We start from the raw sequence: 18,266 nt of genomic DNA on the forward strand, positions 1-18,266 counted from the left end.
AGGTTTCCTGTAGCACACATCTGCAGACTTACAGACTAGCACAACCAAGCACAATCCTACAGAGCACAAGGCAAAATGCACACATTATGGAAACATTTTAAAACCAAACTATCAATAATTAAGACAGACAATATTACAGGACAGGACTTTTGTCAATGATACATGCTTTTATCTGAAAGATCTGAAGATGTTTGAGTCTAAATACAAGATAAACATTTTACAATGCAAACAGTACCAGGTAGAAGATTGTCCTATCAAAACCAGAAGTAATTGGAACAATTAGTTTAGTAGAGGCATTTCTTTGGTCTGGAACAGATACAAGGTAATACATTTTCTTCATGCTATGGTTTCAACTGAGGGATAAAAATTACTTAAACCTTATCATTATTTTATGTGGAAGTGCAGTCCTGAATTTGAGCACAAGACTTTATTCAAACCACCTTTGCTGTCTGGAATAAAACCAGTTCATTCTGGTAGGCCATGGCTAGGTAAAAACTGACCAAAGTGAGAAACTAATTAGTTGGTATATATACATAATGCAAGTCAACTACCAAAAATTAATTAAGAAATAGAGCCAAGAGAACATTTCCAATTCCATTTATACATACCTAAAATATGATACATCTGAGGTATCAATTAAAGGTGGTTTATATTACTGGAAATATGTTTTTCAATATGATTTTAAAAACATGCACAAAAGCATTTTAAAATAGACATATTTTCAGAATATTCATGCAGCAAACCCCAAAGATAAAAGAATATTATGTACCAAAAAACTCTTACTATCTCCAAAATTACTGTAATGTAAGTGACAGCTGTATAAATCCCACACATTTCCTCACAAGCTGTCTGACAGTTTTTAATATACAACTGTAACTCCCACTGTGCTCCAAGTGTTAGGAATGCATCTCCTTGAAACTTCTGCTCAAAGGCTAATTCTCATTAGGAAAAAAAAGATCAGATAAATCTAATAGAAATGAATTGATTTAACTTACAGAGCAAGTCAATCATCAAGTGTCCACCATGCTTTACTGATATCTGCTGTGACACAGTAAGCTCAATCATGTGAGTAAATGACATTTTCTGATTTTCCATTTCTTACCCTACTGCAGAAACATTATTAAAAGACTCTTCATTCACTGCAACTAATATGAGGAGTTGTTTTGGTTTTATTATAAGTGGTGTAAAAACCTTTCGAATTTTAAGCCCAGACTCGCTTTCTGAAAATGAAGTTATTTTTAGGGCGGTTTTATTTTGCAAATTTTATGCAAACATGAACAACATATCACAAAACTGAAAAAAAAGCCCACATTAAAAAAAAAAAAACTAAAAAACCCACCCCCCCCCAAATATATAAAAGCATATAAACCAGGTTATAGCTTTTCATACTACATTCTTAAGCTAAGAATGTGTATGCAGCATTTCCAAAGCCAGAGGGGTATAAAGCAATGGAGCATTACCTTTGGAAGGAGGATGAGAAAGACTCTTGCACTACTGAGGCGGTGGCTGGTGCTGCCATCGGGCTGGCTGGGTTTGGAGCAGCAGTAGCAGGCTGAGGTGCTGAAGCATGTGGTGCAGGAGCAGCAGAACTGGGAGCCACCGGGGCATGCTCAACAGGGGTACTAATTAGAGTTAAATTAAATAAAACAAGAAGCATCTTAAGAAGGCGTGCATTTACATGGAGGGCATAAAACCTACTATGTTTGAACCTGCAGCTGCAAACATAGTAGCTGGCTGGGTTACTGAGGGAAAAGCACAATTATGCAAAGAAAAAAAAGATATTTGTTCAGCCTTTTCCATTGTGCAGTTCAGACTGCAATGCAGGTCCTACTTGACTGAAATTTACCCCAGGTGTTAAAGAGCACTTCAGTCCTGCTCCCACTGATGCCAGTGGTAGGAAATGTCTGTGAAGAGCCTGTCACAGTCTTGTGAGCTCATACAAATTCCATCAAATATATTGAAATGAATGATAATAATCTAGTCTTGTATCCTCTGACCATTTAAGTAACCTGTTGAACTATTAATGTGTTCCATCACCTCCCTCAAATTTGAAAATTACTCATCTGTTACAGACAGACAAATGGAGCAAAGTTAGGTATTTTTTTTAAATCAGGGCGTCACTGTACATAGTTGTCTTGTCCATAAGCAGTGGCCTAGAAACATAATGGATATATGTCTACTTCTTTAGACCTATGTCATAAATATATTGTCACATCTCTGTGTTCTTACAAATTACTCCTATCAAGGTGCTGGAATTCAGTGATTCTCTTGCTCAAGGTACAAATACCCAAAATGCTCCTTCCTGAGCACAGCAAGTATCAAATAACAAAAAAATCCCACAGTTCCACAGCTGTTTCTTCAGCCAACTTTAGCCCTCCAAACTCTTTCTCTCAGCCTTTTTTCCTAAGCAGAATTACCATCCATTGTGCAAATTATTTCATATTTTCGTTTGCTCTCTCAGAAGCACTGATTTGACAAGTTCTATTCCTCAGGACCTAGAATGAGTGTTTGGTACTTCTGAATTTGGGATACCCCTTGTTCTCCAAGGGACTGTCCCATTTCTCCTGTCCTTCACCTCCTCTTCTACAGTTCAGTAGTCTACATGATGGTGACTTTATTCAGCTGAATATTTTGTTTGATTAGCTCAAACAGAAGCTGGTTGTTATACCCACAAACCTCAAAGTTGAATGCAGCCCTCAACAAAAGCAGGAAATTGGTATTTCCTCCCTTATGGAGATTCATCTACAATTATGTACATAATAAGTAAGTTCCTGAAAATAATCACCCAGTTTGCAATTCTGGCTTTCAAATCCTTACAACTAGTTTTGTAACAGTTTTGCAGAAGTTCTTCCATAGTAATATGCATTTGAGAGTCAGGTGATTTCTTCTATCCTGATGTATTTAATGATGTAAATTCTTCCAATTAACTAGTAGTCTATCAATTTCACAGCCTATGTAGCAGAGTAGCTGTGTATTATCCACCACAGCTATTCTGGTACTGAATTCCAACACTGACATTTTCCCTGTGCCACAGTGGGTACCAGAATTACCCCACTAAAATCTGTGGAGTCACAGTTTTCATCTTACATACTTACACATCTTTGATTTGGCAAAGAAGAAATGGTTGAAACTATGCTGCACATAAAAATAGAACTTAATGTTTGTGTTAAAAACAAACACAAACTAGGATTTCACTTATTTTGTCTATTTGCACTGATGTGAAAAGGAATTTGCTACAGATTTCAGAATATTCAAGACTTCATATCTTGAAGAGAACAGTGAATGTAATTAATTGCAATTTAATTGTAACAATCTACAAAATAATCAAAATACATATTCAGTGATAAATACTGACAGGAAAGTAAAAAAACCCAATCCATATGTGTGGACCTGTGTGGAGACATATATGAACAGAAAGAACCCATATAAATAATATAAAACCAAGTATACTAGAATACCTTTTAAAGTTTAAAAGAAATAGAAACAAATTTTATCTTGCATAGTGTTTGTAATATTTCTTTTTACATGATTAAAATGTTAGAGGCTTGCTTACCTTCCTTCATAGTAGAATATGTTAATTATCAGAACAAGGAATTGGAATAAATATAAGTGAAGTGGATATAACCATAAAAATCAGTGTGGTTTTGTTACATATATTATATGCACTTGATAACATTCTCAAAACAGTTTTACAGAATGAGATCAAGACTGACTTGACTAGTCTTAACTTAGCAACTATAAATTTTACATATTTTTATCTATATTATCAAATACAATAGCCAAACTGTTTTTTTATCCTCCTCCTTTCTAGTTTTTCAGTCTGATTTTTCATTTTAGTTATTCAAGAACAGAACAATTTCAAGACTCGATAAATGTTGAGTGCTGCTTTATAAAAAAGATCATCTAATGCAACAGCTTCATTATGACAGGTTATAGAGTGTTTTTTGGTTGGTTGGTTGGTTGGTTGGTTATAGATTATAGGTTATAGAGTGTTTTTTGGTTGGTTGGTTGGTTGGTTGGTTGGTTGGTTGGTTTTTAAATACAGTAATTTTCTAGACTTTAAAATTTACAGTACTTTGTATTTTAAAAGACACTGAAAAAAATCAAACATCTTCATATTTGTGGCAACAAACATAAAAGTAAGTTAGCTGAATGAAAACAAACACATTTCTTCTCAGCTGATTTTCACTCATGAAAAGGAACACAGATCAGTAGAGGTTAAGAAGATAATAATGGTTAACAACCATAATGAGAACACAGCAACAAATGCACTCTAACATTTAAAATATAAGGGTAGATTATACTTTTTTCTCTTAGTGAAGTCCTAAGTTTTGAGACTTTCTATCCCAATAACATGGAGTGGATGATTAAAACAGCACTTAGTCTCCTTTATGTAATGCATGAAGGTTTTTGTGTTTCTAATCCTCCAACAGATCACTTGCAAAGAATCAAAAATATAGAGAACCAAAAATAAAATGGATATATAAAAAAAATCTGTTATTGCATCATTTGTATAAAAAAAGTATTTTTTTCCAGAGAAAGCATTTGGAGAAAGCTGTAATGTGGAAGGATTTAACATTTGAATATGGGAATGTTTGTGGAATCCACTGAAAATACAGAACTATCAGCTGCTGCTTCTCTGCTGAAGATGCTTAATGACTTGTCTCTGTACTGTAGGTGTGATCCTGTGACAGCCACTGAAAATGTAACACCCACATGATCCAGAAGCTGCTGGAATTGGAAGAACTGGAACATCTGCCTTTGAGGCAGTGGGCATTTCCATCTGAAGGAGTTAGAGGTTGTTATTACCAAACCATTGCAAAGCTCCAAACCGGGTCAGTGATGCAGTTACACGGCACAGTGTACCTTTGGTTACTGGATGAAGCAAGAGGGGCTTTCTGGCCAACACCGGCCTCCCCCTGGCTTGTACCTGCTCCAAGCCTCACAGACCCCTTGGAGGCCACTGGCTGAGCATTGGCAGTGTTGGCATCCCTGGTGGATGACTTAGGAGGATGCCAAATACTCGAGGTCACATACTGGGGCGCATGCGCGGTACCTGCAGGCCTGGGTGACAGAGATTACAAGGGTGTTTGTAAATGAGGCATTTCCTAGGGAACAGCAGGGGTTTGAGGGACAGACAGAATTCCAGCCACAGGTGGAGGTGGAGATCATAATGACAACGGAGATGAAGTAATCTTGATAGTTCATTGGTTAATTATTGCTTAAGACCAGGAAAGGCTTGACAAATTAAAAAAGGTACCTTGTGTTAAATCTGGAAATCCTATTGCTATGAATATCAAAATAAGCAGAGCTGTGATGGTAATGGAGGTGGAGAAAGGCTGTGGTATGACAGATCACACCAGATTAAGGCAACATAGGAGGACAATAACACCAGTCATATATCAGAAAATGTCCCTGGCAAAATAAAATAATAGTTGAAAGAAAAGGAGATTTCAGTGAAGCAGTTGCATAGTCCTATAAATGGTTTTACACAAATGAAACTGCTGGTGAAGTTCTAACATGCGTTGCTTGTTCTTTACAATTTAATTTATATTCAGGAATCAAGGGGTTTATTTCCTTTCTTTTTAAATTATTCATTTAAAAATAAAAATCAATTTTCCCAACTGTTCAAGTGCCAGTTGCCATTGCTTGTGTCATTATTAACAAATATTGCTTGCACTCAGATATTAACTCTATGCAACCTTCGTTCAAATATAAGCAGTCTTAAAAAAAAAAACAAACCAAAATAAAAAGTGGTTGCATATCACTGAGGCAGGAATCAAAAACAAAGAGAAAAGCAGTAGTATAAAATTCTTTTAATGACTAACTACTAAGAAGCCTGTCTTTGCTCCATTAAACAACTGGTCAGATTCACTTAAGAAGTACCTGTGTACTGGGGATTTTAATAAATGAACTAATGGAAAATAACATTTCTACACTTAACTGCAAAATGTTCTGAGATCCTTTGGGAGAAAACAACTTGATGAGAAAGAACTTACAGAGGGACTGTTTTGAACCTCATAATCCATTGAGTATCAATCAAGATCTGACATATAAATGTTTTTAAAAAGATAATCTTATTTAGATTTTAAAAACATCTTGAATAGTCTAGACAAAGTTTAAAATAGAAATTGTTCTTAAAACTCCATCACAAACTCACAGTACTCAATTTCAAGAATATTTGATTTAAAACCTCTTATTTTTCAGGTTTATAAGTTTTGAGAAACACAATCCCCACCTGTTCCACATCACAGTGCATGAGAAAAAAATGCCTAATGAGCCCACTTAGCTGAAGCCTCTACTTCAATCATCTGCTCAAACAGTATATAAATTTCATGTTTTTGAGGTAAGAACAATACGGAGGAAGTGAAGATACACTCTTAACAGGAAGTAAATCAAACACAGCAAACATTACCTGTTTTCTGATGCTGCTGCAAGGTTTTCCTTGTCTCTGTGAAAGGAGGGGATACAGTATGAAATAAATGCAATTGCCAGCAATGGCAAAAAACCCCCACCCAAAACAACCAGGGAAGAAGAACATGGGTTGGGGAGAAATGTTTGGTTGCAAAAAGCATCCTAGAGTGGTTGCTTGTAAATATAGCTGTGAGAAACCTCTTCAGCTTTCCAGGTGAAACCACCAGATATACAAGTTTGCTGTATGCCTCTTATCATTTGCAAACAACTTTGTTTCAATAATAAAATAAAAGGAAAATTACAAACGAGACATTGTAGGTTTCAATTTCAGGAATAGTTTTGACTTTAATAAGTTTCCTTTAAAAAAATAATTCAATAATATTCCAGCAGAACATACTTGGATGCCAAATCCAAGCAGTAAAAATAATTAGAGTTGGGCAGTCCTCATGGACCCAATATTTTGAAGTGATCAGCAGTTAAATGGTTAGCAAAGACTTACACAAAAAGGATTTCTTATGCCTGGCATAACTTAAAAATTCTCTGCCCTATCCAAATACTAGTTTTCTCAGCCTAAATTGGATTAGAAACAATTCCTTCAACTGGAAATCATTCCTTCGTTGAGGTGAGGATTAAGTCAGCCTCAGTTTCACTGACAGAGAACTGGGCTGTCATTCTGTAAACACACATACACACTTAAAAAATAACTGATCTGTTTAAATGCCAGCAATTGTTTATCTGTAAGAAGTTAAAACACAAGTAATTTAATAAAGAATAGAATCCATTAGCCTTAAACACCTAAGTTTAAAATCCAGTTAGTTAAGTAATTGAGATAGTCTCACTATTTAGCAATTCAATGGGTGATTGCATCCCTTCCTATTTAAGGAACTGTGCTGAAATTTCAACAGGTTTAAAGCTGAAATATACCAAATGAGAACACTTTTCTTAAGTGTAAAATTACAAAGCACAAAGCAAATGTCCTCATTTACCCAAGTGAACCTTCTTCCTGAAGCACCCTTTGAAAACAAAAAAGGAACACATGCACTTTTTATATGGATTTGCTGGGCTCCAATCACTAACTTACATTATGTTTGGAAGGCCATTCTTAATATTTTCTACATTATTATCAATATTGTGTTTATGTAGTCATACATTAACACATATATGTACAGTCACATATTCTTTCCTTAGTTCAGTTCCAAGAAAGTTATAAAAACCATTCCAGTTAAGATCAGCAAAGGCTTGGGCATAGGCGTTCTCTACGGATTTTTAAAACCTCTAACTAAAATGTAACCCTAAAATGAATTGAAACCCATAAGTTGGGAAATGCCCCTCACATGTGTCTGTGTGAATAAGATGTTCCTGTGGTCAGAAGAGCCTGCCTTGAATAGAATCCCTCAACGAGGTTGATGGCTCACCACTCTGAAGCAATGAGAAACCAAACACTGCCCTTATGGTAACCAAGCTGTGAGTTCACTGCAACGCCAGCTGTCAAACAAGGTGCAGGAGGATGGATTAGAGACTGTGCAGGTGTGGGAAATGTTAATTTACCAAGAGCCATAATCATGCAACAGTGTTAAGGAACACAGTCAGGCCTGGAAACAAAATACAGCACTATTTATCTCCAGTGTTGCCAAATGCTCTATGAGAAATTACAGCCAAGACCAAAAGGCAGGCGGTTGAGGTCAGGCTGAAGCAGTGCTAAGCCTCTGTTGTTACAATTAATGTAATTAATCCTAACTTTTCTGCTCCAATAGCTGTGGCTACACTGAACAAGGCAAAAACAAGTCACTTGACTCAAGGTCACTTTGAGGTCGGTATTTCACAAAAGCTTTTTCCCCAAGTGTACAATATTGGATAATGTTGAGTGATGACAGCAGGGGAGTTGTGAAGGTGAAATCAGAGAGAGAAGTATAGTAAAAATACTTCTACAGAATAAAACAAATGAAAAGGCAGAGAGTAAAAGGGAAAATGAGTTCAAAGGCACATAACACTTCTTCATGGTTTTGCTTCGAGGACCTATTTCTCTTCCCAGTCAATAGCAGTAATTCCCATTTGGCTACCAAGAAGAAAGGCTCAAGATCAGATGTGCCTCTGACTGGCAATACTTGCATTTTAAGGAACCGACGACTGTATTTCTGGCCTTTACAATCAAAACATTTTTTGCTAACTAAATGCAGAAGTAACTTTACTTTTGAGCCAAATACATCCCTCAGGCAGGCTCAGTAAAGTCAATACCTTCACAACATGAAAGAATTTGGCTCAGAATACTATGAGCTGTTTGTATCTCTGTCTACACAGGCTGCTGCAATAACTGACAGTAGTGAATAACAGTTTTGAGCTATCTGGGAGAGATTTAAAATTACCGTGGGGGATTTTTTTTTTGTGTGCTGTTGTTGTTAGTCCCCACTGAAAAGGCTTTTGATAGAAGGGCCTCAGACAATGACTGTTCTGAGAGAGCAGTGCAACTCCCACAGATTTCATTAAATGTTGGACTTGTATTTCAAACAAGACCTATTTATGCAACATACTGTCTTCCCAATTTCACAGGACATTATACAGTAGAAATCATGAAACGTTTTCTTCTCATAAAATATGCTACATGATATGGTGCTAAAGACAGAGTGAAATGATAGAAATAGAGTCTTTCCCTCCCACACACCAACAAGAATCAGAATAGTTTGAGTAACAGAAATCAAATTCATTTGCAAGCCAAGCTTGTGTGTGCTACTGGACCCTAAAAATAGCCTGGAGAATCATCAGAATTTTCAATAAACAGGTTAAATCTGAACTGTATGTACAGGACATTGGAATGCTTTCCCATTCTACTTTATTTTTTGGAACCAAATGCAAAAGATTCCCAAATATGTACATGTAGCAGGCAAGCTGAAATGTGGAGGTGGTGCACCTTCCATCTACCTTCTTCTTAAATAGTAACAGATCTAGGCTCTCTCTCTTGAAAAGCTCTGCTCTATTCCCCTAAAATGCGGAGACAGAATCATATGATGTGCAATGAAGACCTGGTGACATAAGAAACATGAGGTGTCCCGAGGCACCACATGGTCCCCCAACTACTCTTTCAGTACTGAAGCAAAAAGTGAATATTCTAATTGAGTTTTTTATCTATACTCTTGTGGAGCAAGACTATTTTTCTAATTTTACAAATGAGAGACTAAAACTTAATAGATTTGTTCATGGTCTAAAAGAAAGTCCACAGCAGTGTAAAGAACTGAAATAAGCTCCCCCAAACCCCAGCTGAGTATTTAAAATATCAGTTCACTCTCTTTAATGAGGTATTATAATTTTAAAATAAATATATCTGTTCAGTTCATCAGTATTTTACTGTATTGAGAACCCAATATAGTCTTTTACTGAGTCTGATAGATACACAATCTTTTTTCAAAGGGGAAATAAACATACAGATTATTAGGGTCTATATTTATTGAAATTAAAAATTCTGTTTTTCTAGTAGTACAGTGTGGATTTGCAGGACTAATCAGACTTAAGGCTTTCATCCTAGCATGTACTTATATTTATATAAACATATTTGCCAAAAAATAAAATTTCCTTTTAAGAAGTAAAAATAACAAAGTAATTTAAAAGGAATTCTTATTGGGTGTCTGTGAGTAAAGTTGTGTGAAAGCTATTCTATAATTGCCTTCCAAACATTTTTTGTCTTGAAGGCATGAGACACTGACACTGTTGGAAACTGGACACTGAGCTAGATTAACTGCTGCTCTGATCCAGTGAGGCTATTTCTACCTTTCTGTATTTGCAGCTGAGAATTTTTCCATGGTCAGATGACTTTTGAGATTGCTTGCCTTTTTTCCCCCCCATGCTATATTTCTGTTATTTTAACAAAGACACCAGAAGACAAACAAAGAAATGACAGGCAGTTAACTGGAGAGGACAGAAGAGGACTATCATGCTGGTTTAGTTAACACTTCAGCTTGGGATCACAAGGGGAAAAGGGCTAGTCTCTCTTTTTCAGCCACTGTAGTTAAGAATGTGAGCAGCCCACGCCAAAACAATTGCAATATATCCTACTATGTTTGCTTTCCAAAACAGGGAAATACTTTTCTCACAGGGGTTTCCTGGTTTGTGCAGACAGTGCCACAGAAGAGAAGAAGCATTATCATAGATTCAGTGGAAAACAACCAGCAGCTTGTTGTCAACACATAGTATAGAACTCAATCAAAGCAGCTCACTAAAATCCAAGCCAATCCCTCCTAAGAATGCATTTTAGTGGCATCTACAGGTTTGCTGTTACATTTAACAGGCACAGAATGAATGCAGCTGGACATACAGCAGCATTAGTGTTGGGGAAAGATAAGGTAACTCTTGCCCAAGGTTTACATCATGATATTTGGCATATAAACTACATTTTAAAATTTAATCTTATTGATAAATACATCAATTTAGCAAGAACAAAGACTGCAAAATTCTGAGCTGGGATTTAATTCAGATAATTATTCCCTATCTTGGCCTTAAGAGTGCAATTCAATTTAACTGAATGTTTTCCTGTAGCTTTCTATAGCCCCACAGTAAAGTGCAGGCATCTGCCACCAGGCACCTGAGCACAGGATCCAAACTCTCAGTCTGTGTTCCTGACCACTACAGACAGCAATGCACAACAAGTTTGGGTTTTGTATGCCAGGAAACGATTCCCCTCTCACTGAAGTGCTCTTTCTCATTGTGACTTCACTTTTCTCCAGAGAAGCTGTGGAAAGAACAAGAACTCAGAGGTTTCACTTTCAGGGGGTTGTTTTTAGACCTACTTTTTAATTTATGCACATTGATGATAAGAAAATTCATACTTCCTCTACATGGCATTAAGCTAAGTTTGAAGCTGCCCCTGAAACCCAGCAACATGTCTGAGCTGTTCAGTTCCTGAATCAATTATCTAAGTGGTATGAATTAGAATGATTGTCATTTTTTCAGAATGTGGATTAAATTTTATTTCATAAACTCTCTCAAGAATTTTCTTACCTTCCCTCTCTCTCATTTGTAATCATATAACATTCTGGGTCAGCTACAACAAAAATCTTACATGGAAATGAACTATTAGGAAGTTATTAGTATTTAGGGTAATTTTGCTGACATTAATGCAATTTAGAAGCAGAATAAAAGGAAGCAGTGCCAGTGCTGTTCTCCAGCTCACCCTAAGCACAGCTGTGAGCCAGGCTGATGATCCACAGACCCCAGCTGAGTGCCTCTGAGTTAGAATGCTTGTTGGAAAACCTGCTGCATGTTAGATTTTCCCTTTTTGGACTGAGCAGTCAGAGAGAAGGGCAGCATTCATGTCTTGGTTAGCCACCTGCATCAGCTGAAGGATGTATATTAAACATTTTAAAGGTTACACAGTAAAAATGAAAGTTAAAGTTAATTTCTGATCATGCAAAATGGTGGACAGGAACGTGCAGGAGGTGGTAAAGATAAGATGCTACACATAGGTCAGTACACCCACACCCAAAGTTTGATTCCAGCTTTAACAGGCTCTGTTAGCTTATGCATTACTTTCTTTATGAACTGTTTTGAGAAAAGTTTCATGGTATTTTCTAATTGCATTAGAGGCTTCACTCTTTTAAGTGGGTACATTGAAGTGGATACACTGTACCTTACACTGTCTTTGACCAATTTATTCTGCAGGCAACTGACTTGGAAACAAGGGATTTAGGATCCCCTAATAATTTTTTTCCTGTAGAACTTCCAGGAATATTTAGAGGAAGAAAGACTTTATATTTGATCAATTTTCTCTCCTGATTTCACTCAAGATTCCATGGAGACAATTGAGTTATTTCACCGTTCCTACACTTTTGTCGCTCTTCAGGTGTTAAAAGGTAAGCAGGGATTAGAAGATATTAAGTTGATGTGCTTGTTAATTTTTTGTTATGTTCCTAAAGTGGGAAATCTACCTAGAGAAGTCTGCTTTGTTTCACAAGCTGTTGTGGAAAGATAGGCCATGTCGTTCAAAAGTAGCAATTCTGGTAATTTGAGCAGCAGATAGGAGGTTTTTGGCAATTGGGCAAGGTTAATCATTGGAAATTTTGGCCAACAAAGGAAGGAAATCAAGATACCTTAGCTTGTCTTAGTGGTGTCAGATGGCTTTGATTAGCAGCCATAGAACAAGGAGGTTATTGTGCTTGTGAGCAAGTTTTAGTCAATTAATTTTCATGTATTCTGCAGAAAGCTGTCAACTCAAGGCAAACTGATTAAAGAAAGTAATTATCTGGTAATACCATGCACCATACCAAAACTCTGGCTTTTTAACTTTGCAAATTCAAATTTGTGTAAGGACCCATTTAAATTTCTGATACATATAATGGTAATCCCAGTCAGTGGAGCTCATGGTAGACACAGCTAAAGAAGCTACAGCATCAACTCAGCTCTTGTGGTAACCAGAGTGCACAAGTGAAAAATTGGTGTCACTTCTGCCCCTAAGGAAGGCTTCAGAAAGCTCTGTGATGTTGGACTTTTGAAAAGTGATAAAACAGTCCCAGAAATACGTGTTCCTTGCTCTGGAAGATATACTCCACCCAGTTGTGCATAATGAGAGAGAAACTGCAATGAAGTGACCTCTATATTAGCAAAAACATACTGTCCTTCCTGTGCAGGCAGGCATGAGGAGAGGGAAGGAGCCACAGAACCTTCCTCCTTTTGTGCTTTTGTCATGCATGAAAGGAACAGAGGTCAAGGTGTCACACCCGCTCTCCTAAAGCCACGCTGCAGCCATGTCCCATCAGCACACACTGCATGCAGTCAGTGCCTCTGCTGCAAACTGAGCACTGCAGGAGGTCAGGGGGCTGCTGGAGCAGAAGGCAGGCCAGCAGGACTCAGGAAACAGGTTAGTTCAGTTCAAACAGCCTCGTACCACAGCAGAAAAGGAGCATGTCCCTGTGCCATAACCAGACAAGCAGATTTACCTGGAAGGCCTTTTGGTTTTGATTTCCTACTGGCATCAGCTTTGCTGTGTCTTCATTAAATGCTTATAACACTACGCTTTATTGGCAATATTGGGAAGGGCAGGGGGTGCATATGACTACCCACATCCTGTGTTTTACTTTATTTTTGGCATGGAGGTTATTTAGAAGACAGCATTGTCACCAACCATTGTCCTCTGCTCAGCAGAGCCGTCACAGGTCAAAATATATTCAGCATGGGACAGATACACCTGCCTATCATCAGTGCTGGTTTAAAGAATTACATGACTCATCGAGTCTTCAATCAGGAACCTATTTTAAGCCTCACTGCCATTAATTGTGAGTGATTTTCCTTCTGCAAGTGCTCAGGAAACACTGCAAGATAGGGTTGGTCACTCAGAAGCCACATAGAGTGAGATAAGCCTGAACATACTAAAATATAATAGGCTAGGCTTGCCCTTTCACTTGAACAAAGCTATTGGTTTTTTTCGAAGCTTTAATGCTTTTTTATCAGGCTCAGGTTTGTTCCTGTCACTAGCAATGATATGCAGTAGAGTGGAAAATCCAGGCAAATTTCTCTGCCTTACAGACAAAGTCTGCCCACTCCTCAGGAAGCAAAAACAAGGCCTCTTCAGAGCTACACAAAAAAAGATCCATAACATTAATTTTCTGGACTTGAAGATCACCATGACAACATAAAAGAAGATCTTTGAGGAGTAAGAGGAATTTTGAGGAATTTGAGGAATTACTAGTCTAAATATAAAAAGGAAATGACATAGAAATACTTGATTGACAGTTTTAACATAAAAAGTCCATCACTTGTGAGATTTTTTAAAAGGGATTGGACTAAGCAGTTGAAATATGCTGTAGTAAAAATCTTGCTGTAAGGACTAATGAAGGCACCTTCACAAAAGATCTTTAACATTGCAGCAGTTCTAAAAGCTGCCAGATATTCAAGATTTTTTCCTATTGCTTTTTTTCTCCATCTAACTGCATAAAGAATTGACATTCTGCAAGCTTGGAGAATGTTAGATTCACTTTTTTATCCTACAGAAAAGAGGATTAAAGCGATTGCCCTATATGATTACATGGTTTATACGCACTGAATTTATATCATTAAAATACCTTTCAAAATAACATTAAGTGTAAACATTGAAATATAATCTAGACATTTCCATTCTAACACATGCACTAGAACTTTTGGAAATGACTAGTATCTGTATTATAGTCTTAAAACATTAAGGATGCACAATTGTTACCATGAAGAGACTGTATTACTAGTTATTCATAAAAATATCTAGTTGTTTGAAAATTAGAACTGGAAGATTATTTTACTTAGGTACATTTTATGTTTATGAAAAAAATTGTAATTGCCTATTGATATTTTAAATTGTATCAAAAATTCCCATACATAAATAAAATTCACCACCACTTTGGTTCACCAAAGGTTGCTCCTGGCAACAATCAGGAGAAGTTAAAATGTTGCTCTTATTTCATGCAGTGATGCTGATTTACCATAGGTACTAATAAAATAGTGTGATCAGAATCTGTTTGTGTTCCCATATGGAAAATATAAATGCATGTTGTGAATTAAGTAGCATGTCCTGGTATTTAGCTAAGAAAAGTGAAATGCATTTTAAAAGGAATTAGTGCTTATGTACTCTTAAGTAATACTGAAGAATTAGGTTTTTTATATATGTATGATAATCCTTTAAACACTTCAGTATTTGGTTGATTTATGCAAAATTCTCCATGAACAGTAACTTTTCCCTATTTCTATAACACAGAAAAAAAAGTGAGTTTGAATGAACTTGGTTCTTGTATGAGCTGCTGAAACAAATTTGGAAGCAGCAAAAAGTGTAATAGTTTCAATCTGATCTCATGAGCTTTGATTGGAATTACTGCTACCAGATAAAGGTACCTAACTCAACTGCTTTATCAGGTTTATTCCAATTCAGACAACTTACAGTTCAATAATAATTACAGTTAATAACGGAAAGCTTTCTGACCAAATTTTATGTTTGGGAAAGAAAAGGTCTTCTTTCAATAATCACTTGAAGCAGTTATTGTATTAAAACAGAATAAAGTACTGTGTAAAATAGGCACAGAATTATTTTAGTTTTAAAACCTTTTATTTCAGATAAAGCATGCTGGTATATACAGAAAAGATGTGAGTCAAAGCAAGAGCAATACAGAATGGGCAACATATTCCTTAAAACTTACAAGATGCTTTTAAAAGCTTCAGTGCACCAGCAGTATGATATATTCTTCTCACTCCTAAATAATCTGTAGCAAAATGTCATTTCCTTGCAGATTCTGAGCAACCTCAGCTATCTCTCTTTCATATAATGATAAATTAAAGTTTCCAACACAAAACTTACAGCAATGGTTTCAGTAAATGACTTTTGCCAGTGCAATATATTGAAATATAACTTCACATTGCTAATATCTTATTTCAAACAGCATCATTCAACTATGCAAACTAAGCGTGTTATACATTTAGCAAAGTCTAGGTCAATCAGTTTTCCTTTTCAACTTTCTTTCTCTTACTTCATTATCTTTATAACAGTAAAACTCTGAAAATCTCATTCTTTTTCCTCCTAAAGAAATACTGTCAATAACCTTCCTCTCATTTTCTTCTAGAATTAAAGTCAACAGACTACAATAGTGACATTTGGCTGTATACTGAAGTTTGAGATAATAAAGGAAAAAAGCTAAACTACTTTATCATGAAGAACATGTCCTGGGTTGTGTCATGATTTCACCTTTGGTGACAGTGAATGGCTAAGAGGCTAAGAAAACAGGCTAACAGAAACCTAGTGCCTAGCAGCACGTCTTTGCACGGGTGGCAGGCTCAGGCTCTAAGTCAGGCCAGCAGTTCAGCAGTTAATGTGTTACTGGGACGAACAGGTTGCCCTCGGACTGGGGCGTTTAGCTTTTAACATTAAGGAGCTGCGCGGACAGGCCGTGATGCCAGTTGCGCAATTTGGCAAAGCGTGGGCTGTTACGTTCCGTTTCAAACCTCTCCCTGTGGCATGAGGAAAGAGAGAGACAGAGACAGAGAGAGACACACATACACAGAAGAAAGAAAGGAGGGAGAAAGAAAGGGGTTAGGGACCATGGCTACCACTCCCCTGCCTTACAACTAGGGCAGTGGCAATTTATTTGGATTTTTTCCTCAGCTTTCAAATCAGCATAGTGAAGGCTGGGTGATGCTTTTTGGAGCATGTGTGAAAGGTTTTGCAGTGGTTTATTTCTAAGAAGTAACTTGATATAACTTATTTTTTGACTTGTGCTTGGTATTACAGGGCTGCTTTTGCTAGAAATGCAGTGTAATCCCACTGTTTTCCTCCCAGCAGTTTCTCTCGGCTTCTCCCTCCCTCTCACACAACTAAGGAATCAGTGGAAGTTAACTCATACAAGTGCAAAATTAATGCAAATTGTTTTCCGTTCTCTAACACTTAGGTCGGCCCATATATAACCTGCTGTCCTTCCTTCAAGGACCACCAACCCCAGGTTTCAGCAGTACTTTTCTATAGCTTCCTCAGAATTAGTGAGTATTAGTGTTGACATTTTGCACAGATATTTCTGGTCACTTGTGTCACAAAGCAAAGGAGGGGATTTACAAAGCAGAGTCCTGTGAAATAGTGGCCATCTCCTGCCACCTCTGACTGCAGACCGGGGCACTTGAGCCATGCTCAGCATCTCTCAGGATTTAATCTTTTCTAGATACCCTATAGCTTAAATTCAGCTTTTGTACGTAAAAAGTGGAAGAAGGAAGATGTGAGATGATAGCACAGTCAAGGAGAAGTATATCAAACAGAATGAAAAAGAAAATGTTCTCGTTATTTGCAAAACTTTTTGCAGTCATTGCAAACAAGATCATTTTTTTCCTCATTATTTACACTCAAAACACGAGACAATTAATTGTGTTAATGCAGTGGAACTTGAGAGTGAAACCAGCCAAACAGAAAGGAGCAGACTGGGCTGGTTTTACTCCTCAGGCTGAGGAAAGCACAAAACAATAAACAGAGTAAATGCCAACAAATTCACTGATATTTCTAAATCTTTTGTGCTTAATAACACAGTGCCATGCAAGTAACAGTCCTAAAGGAGTCTTGATGTATGACTTCTCAAACTATTTTTTATGCTTTTAGGTAATTAAGAGATATAAAGTATTTCCAGCTGAAACTTTCTGATAGCATTTTTTTCCAGCTACACCAGAATATACTAGCTCCAGTGGGTCTGACATATAATTTAAGAACTCCCTTACTGCTTTGAAGATATTACCCCTCCATTCAAGGAAAAGGTATTCAGAAACATCTGTTTGGCTTGAAATGGATCGCATCTCTCCAGAAAATATTCCACAACAATCATCACACCAGCAATGAGCAGTTTTCATAGCAAGTTATACTTTTATGTGTGCCTTCAAAACAGCAGCAGCATGAGCAAAGGACAGTCATACAACACACTCATTAATATTAACTGACAGGAATGTTCTGCCACCCAAATTCCCAAGTTTATGGGTTTTTTGAACATATGTCATGAAATTGGAAGTAGCAATCTAAAAGTGCCTATTTTTATGTAAAACGTTTCTGCCAAAAATAAGCTACATCCTTCTTCCCTCCACTCCTAAGTTTTTGAAGAAACCTGATCGCCATTCCATGCGATTCCTGCTGGCTGCACTGAGGAGCTGACACAGAGACAAGAGAAACACCAGGGAGAGATTGCTCTCAGCCTGCCTGGGGCCACATGATGGATGCCTGCACAGCCAGGGTCCTGCTGCCAAATCCCCAGTGGAGTTTGTCCAATGTTTGAGGTGGGCATCAAGCACCCAGATGGTGCCAGGCTCTCAGTGGGCTAGGAAGGAGATTCCAGTTCATTCCTTGCACCAGAGCTTACACCAGTTGCACTGTCCCTGTGTAACTACCTATA

At 37.2% G+C, this 18,266-nt stretch overlaps 1 protein-coding gene across 13 annotated transcripts in view; it reads right to left on the reverse strand.

Moving 5' to 3' along the window:
* Positions 1-18,266, reverse strand: part of LDB3 (LIM domain binding 3) — a 115,768-nt gene that overhangs the window by 23,585 nt on the left and 73,917 nt on the right. For 8 of the 13 annotated variants that reach the window (XM_039719765.1, XM_039719773.1, XM_039719776.1 and 5 more), the window contains 3 exons: positions 6,416-6,451; positions 4,867-5,064; positions 1,461-1,622 (listed from right to left, as the gene is read on the reverse strand). In XM_039719765.1, coding sequence (XP_039575699.1) covers positions 1,461-1,622; positions 4,867-5,064; positions 6,416-6,451 — 396 coding nt within the window. Of the gene's footprint in view, positions 1-1,460; positions 1,623-4,866; positions 5,065-6,415; positions 6,452-15,441; positions 16,360-18,266 lie in introns of those variants that run through there. The other 5 variants (XM_039719771.1, XM_039719772.1, XM_039719769.1 and 2 more) reach the window with 4 other exon arrangements.

This window comes from Passer montanus, unplaced genomic scaffold (genome assembly GCF_014805655.1).
Source record: "Passer montanus isolate IOZ18808 unplaced genomic scaffold, ASM1480565v1 scaffold42, whole genome shotgun sequence".
In the NCBI taxonomy this organism is placed as follows: Eukaryota; Metazoa; Chordata; class Aves; order Passeriformes; family Passeridae; genus Passer; species Passer montanus.